Source organism: Salmo salar, chromosome ssa27 (assembly GCF_905237065.1).
Source record: "Salmo salar chromosome ssa27, Ssal_v3.1, whole genome shotgun sequence".
Classification (NCBI taxonomy): domain Eukaryota; kingdom Metazoa; phylum Chordata; class Actinopteri; order Salmoniformes; family Salmonidae; genus Salmo; species Salmo salar.
This window is the reverse complement of record NC_059468.1, coordinates 37,984,256-37,990,255: the sequence shown is the minus strand read 5'-3', so window position 1 is coordinate 37,990,255 and position 6,000 is coordinate 37,984,256. Positions and strand designations below refer to the sequence as shown.

The 6,000-nt window shown below is 46.2% G+C and overlaps 1 protein-coding gene across 2 annotated transcripts in view; it reads right to left on the bottom strand.

Annotated features, from left to right (window-relative positions):
* The window catches only part of gabbr1b (gamma-aminobutyric acid (GABA) B receptor, 1b), a 147,389-nt gene that overhangs the window by 83,249 nt on the left and 58,140 nt on the right, over window positions 1-6,000 (bottom strand). For both annotated transcript variants that reach the window (XM_045709657.1, XM_045709658.1), the window contains one exon: window positions 5,452-5,529. In XM_045709657.1, the coding sequence (XP_045565613.1) occupies window positions 5,452-5,529 (78 nt within the window). The remainder of the gene's footprint in view (window positions 1-5,451; window positions 5,530-6,000) is intronic.

Sequence of the window (6,000 nt, the reverse complement as noted above, 5' to 3'; positions counted from 1 at the left end):
GTACAACACCGTCTCCCAATACAACACTGTCTCCCAATACAACACTGTCTCCCAATACAACACTGTCTCCCAATACAACACTGTCTCCAGTACAACACTGTCTCCCAGTACAACACCGTCTCCCAATACAACACTGTCTCCCAATACAACACTGTCTCCCAGTACAACACCGTCTCCCAATACAACACTGTCTCCCAGTACATCTCCCAGTACAACACTGTCTCCCAGTACAACACCGTCTCCCAATACAACACTGTCTCCCAGTACAACACCGTCTCCCAGTACAACACTGTCTCCCAGTACAACACTGTCTCCCAGTACAACACCGTCTCCCAATACAACACTGTCTCCCAGTACAACACTGTCTCCCAGTACATCTCCCAGTACAACACTGTCTCCCAATACAACACTGTCTCCCAGTACAACACTGTCTCCCAGTACATCTCCCAGTACAACACTGTCTCCCAGTACAACACTGTCTCCCAGTACAACACCGTCTCCCAGTACAACACTGTCTCCCAGTACAACACTGTCTCCCAGTACAACACTGTCTCCCAGTACAACACCGTCTCCCAGTACAACACTGTCTCCCAATACAACACTGTCTCCCAGTACAACACTGTCTCCCAGTACATCTCCCAGTACAACACTGTCTCCCAGTACAACACTGTCTCCCAATACAACACTGTCTCCCAGTACAACACCGTCTCCCAGTACAACACTGTCTCCCAGTACAACACTGTCTCCCAGTACATCTCCCAGTACAAAACTGTCTCCCAATACAACACTGTCTCCCAGTACAACACTGTCTCCCAGTACAACACTGTCTCCCAGTACATCTCCCAGTACAACACTGTCTCCCAGTACAACACTGTCTCCCAGTACATCTCCCAGTACAACACTGTCTCCCAGTACATCTCCCAATACAACACTGTCTCCCAGTACAACACTGTCTCCCAGTACATCTCCCAATACAACACTGTCTCCCAATACAACACTGTCTCCCAGTACATCTCCCAGTACAACACTGTCTCCCAATACAACACTGTCTCCCAATACAACACTGTCTCCCAGTACATCTCCCAGTACAACACTGTCTCCCAATACAACACTGTCTCCCAATACAACACTGTCTCCCAGTACATCTCCCAGTACAACACTGTCTCCAATACAACACTGTCTCCCAGTACAACACTGTCTCCCAGTACATCTCCCAATACAACACTGTCTCCCAGTACATCTCCCAATACAACACTGTCTCCCAGTACAACACTGTCTCCCAGTACATCTCCCAGTACAACACTGTCTCCCAGTACAACACTGTCTCCCAGTACATCTCCCAATACAACACTGTCTCCCAATACAACACTGTCTCCCAGTACATCTCCCAGTACAACACTGTCTCCAATACAACACTGTCTCCCAATACAACACTGTCTCCCAGTACATCTCCCAATACAACACTGTCTCCCAGTACAACACTGTCTCCCAATACAACACTGTCTCCCAATACAACACTGTCTCCCAATACAACACTGTCTCCCAGTACAACACTGTCTCCCAGTACAACACTGTCTCCCAGTACATCTCCCAGTACAACACTGTCTCCCAGTACAACACTGTCTCCCAGTACAACACTGTCTCCCAATACAACACTGTCTCCCAGTACAACACCGTCTCCCAGTACAACACTGTCTCCCAGTACAACACCGTCTCCCAATACAACACTGTCTCCCAATACAACACTGTCTCCCAATACAACACTGTCTCCCAGTACAACACTGTCTCCCAGTACAACACTGTCTCCCAGTACAACACCGTCTCCCAATACAACACTGTCTCCCAATACAACACTGTCTCCCAGTACAACACTGTCTCCCAGTACAACACCGTCTCCCAGTACAACACTGTCTCCCAGTACAACACTGTCTCCCAGTACAACACTGTCTCCCAGTACAACACCGTCTCCCAATACAACACTGTCTCCCAGTACAACACTGTCTCCCAGTACATCTCCCAATACAACACTGTCTCCCAATACAACACTGTCTCCCAGTACAACACTGTCTCCCAGTACAACACTGTCTCCCAGTACAACACTGTCTCCCAGTACAACACTGTCTCCCAGTACAACACTGTCTCCCAATACAACACCATCTCCCAGTACAACACCGTCTCCCAGTACAACACTGTCTCCCAGTACAACACTGACTCCCAATACAACACTGTCTCCCAGTACAACACTGTCTCCCAATACAACACTGTCTCCCAATACAACACTGTCTCCCAGTACAACACCGTCTCCCAATACAACACTGTCTCCAATACAACACCGTCTCCCAGTACAACACCGTCTCCCAGTACATCTCCCAGTACAACACTGTCTCCCAGTACAACACCGTCTCCCAGTACAACACTGTCTCCCAGTACAACACCGTCTCCCAGTACAACACTGTCTCCCAGTACAACACTGTCTCCAGTACAACACTGTCTCCCAATACAACACTGTCTCCCAGTACAACACCGTCTCCCAGTACAACACCGTCTCCCAGTACAACACCGTCTCCCAGTACAACACCGTCTCCCAGTACAACACTGTCTCCCAGTACAACACCGTCTCCCAGTACAACACTGTCTCCCAGTACATCTCCCAGTACAACACTGTCTCCCAGTACAACACCGTCTCCCAGTACAACACTGTCTCCCAGTACAACACTGTCTCCCAGTACAACACCGTCTCCCAGTACAACACTGTCTCCCAGTACAACACTGTCTCCCAGTACAACACTGTCTCCCAGTACAACACCGTCTCCCAGTACAACACCGTCTCCCAGTACAACACTGTCTCCCAGTACAACACTGTCTCCCAGTACAACACCGTCTCCCAGTACAACACTGTCTCCCAGTACAACACCGTCTCCCAGTACAACACTGTCTCCCAGTACAACACTGTCTCCCAGTACAACACCGTCTCCCAGTACAACACTGTCTCCCAATACAACACTGTTGATGCAACCTTGGTTCCACAGTAAATGCACAAAACCACTTTTCTCAAACCATTAGGCACTGTTAGTTAAATGTTTTTTCAGTGTTCATGGAGGCAGAACTGACTCTGTCTGCATCCCAAAATGGCATCCTAATCACTAGGTAGTGCACTACTTTTGACCAGAGCCCATAGGGATTAGGGTACCATTTGGGATGCATGCTCCGACACGGACGTAAACACAAAGCTAGCTGGTCCGGCCATGCTGATTAGACTACAGAGCAGAGCCGCACCCTCCCATTTCCCCCATTCCTCAAAGTCAAGGTCATGGATTGGGCTCCAGTTAAATTGCCTCTGAGATTGCCTCCGCCTTTTATTTTGTTTAGACTGTCACACAGCATCTTCCATTCATTTTCTTCCTGTCATCGCTCTGAACCGGTCATCATGTTTAATTAGTAAATGAAATGAAATAATATCACTCTTGTGAGATATAACACATGGTGCTATCAATATGCATACTCAATCTATGCTCAGTATAAAGTACTGGATAGAAGCACCATCAGTTTAAGTGTGTGTGTGTGTGTGTGTGTGTGTGTGTGTGTGTGTGTGTGTGTGTGTGTGTGTGTGTGTGTGTGTGTGTGTGTGTGTGTGTTTCAAGCTGTGCAAAGCTATACGGATCGGAGCATTGCTGTTTTCACCGACAACATGATAAATAAAACCTGACTGATTGATGAACATTCTTAGCCAACCCTGCTAGTGGAGAGAAGGAGAGAAGGAGAGAAGGAGAAAAGGAGAGAAGGAGGGAAGGAGAGAAAGAGAGAAAGAGAGAAAGAGGGAAGGAGGGAAGGAGAGAAAGAGGGAAGGAGAGAAGGAGGGAGGGAGTGAGAAAAAGGAGGAGGGGAAAGAAAATGAGAAAGGCAGATGGACAATAAAGGAAGGGAAGGAGGTTGAGAGAGAATGTTTGTGTGTGAGAGGGAGAGAGGTAGAGTGACAAAGAGAGAGGGAGGGAGGGAGGGAGAAAGAGTGACAGAGAGTGGCAAATAGGGAGGGAGGGAGGGAGGGAGGGAGGGAGGGAGGGAGGGAGGGAGGGAGGGAGGGAGGGGAGGGAGGGAGGGAGGGTGCAACAGACAGTGATAAACAGGAGAATAAAGGTGGATGAGGAAGATGTTTTTAAGGAAGAATCTGTTTGTTTCTTATGATTTATTTTTATTTTACTGTGTTTGTGTTTTTTTGTTCCTTTTATAAAAGTACAGTATGTGGACACCCCTTCAAATTAGTGGATTTGGCTATTTCAGCCACACCTGTTGCTGACAGGTGTATAAAATCTCCATAGACAAACATTGGCAGTAGAATGGCCTTACTGAAGAGCTCAGTGACTTTCAACGTGGCACCGTCATAGGATGCCGCCTTTCCAGCAAGTCAGTTGGTCAAATTTCTGACCAGCTAGAGCTGCCCCGGTCAACTGTAAGAGCTGTTATTGTGAAGTGGAAACGTCTAAGAGAAACAACTGATCATCCGTGAAGTGGTAGGACACACAAGCTCACAGAACGGGACCGCCGAGTGTTGAAGCGAATAAAAATCATATGTCCTCGGTTGCATCACTCACTACTGAATTCTAAACTGCCTCTGGAAACAACGTCAGCACAAGAACTGTTCGTTGGGAGCGTCATGAAGTGTGTTTCCATGGCCGAGCAGCTGCACACAAGCCTAAGATCACCATGCGCAATGCCAACCGTCGGCTGGAGTGGTGTAAAGCTCGCTGCCATTGGACTCTGGGAGCAGTGGAAATGTGTTCTTTGGAGTGATGAATCACACTTCACCATCTGGCAGTCCTACAGACGAATCTGGGTTTGGCTGATGCCAGGAAAATGCACCTGCCCCAATGCATAGTGCCAACTGTAAAGTTTGGTGGAGGAGGACTAATGGTCTGGGGCTGTTTTTCATGGTTCAGGCCTCTTAGTTCCAGTGAAGGGAAATCTACATCATACAATGACAGTCTAGATGATTCTGTGCTTCCAACTTTGTGGCAACAGTTTGGGGAAGGCCCTTTCCTGTTTCAGCATGATAATGCCCCCGTGCACAAAGTGAGGTCCATACAGAGCAGGTTTCCACATACTTTTGGTCATGTAGTGTATTTTGTATGTTAACTATGTATTTTTACTATGTTTTGTAACTTTCCCCAGGTCGTTACTGTAAATGAAAATGTATTATCAGTCAACTCACCTGGTAAAATAAGGAATAAAAAAATGTAAATTTAAAAAAGTATGTATATATATATATATAATAATAATGATTATATATATACATATATATATATATATATATATATATACATATATACATATATATATATATATAATTATATATATATATATAATAATGATTATATATATATATATATATATATATATATATATATATATATAATAATGATTATATATATATATATATATATGAATGTGGCTCACCTATCCACTTGTCATTCCCATACCAGGATAGATTGCCTTTAGTACTGTCGAAGTATCCAATCTTCTTATAGCTGCCTCCTGTGCAGGGAGGATAGAGAGGGAGGGAAAGAGAAGGGGGAGAGAGGGAGGGAAAGAGAAGAGGGGAGGGAAAGAGAGGGGAGGAGAGAGAGGGAGGGAGGGAAAGAGGAGGGAGGAGAGAGAGGGAGGGAAAGAGAAGGGAGGAGAGAGGGAGGGAAAGAGGAGGGAAACAGAGAGGGAGACAGAGAGACAGGTTCACCATACTATAAATATACACATCCTGAAACTCTGATTGAAGGATTCACCTGAACTCTGCAGTACCAGAGCCTGTCAGTCTACAGTAGAGTAATAATATATACACGTTACATAATAGCAGAATAATATTCCCTGTGATTCCACTAGATATGGTATCACAGAGAGGGTGTCACAGAGAGGGTATCACAGAGAGGGTGTCACAGAGAGGGTATCACAGAGAGGGTGTCACAGAGAGGGTATCACAGAGAGGGTGTCACAGAGAGGGTATCACAGAGA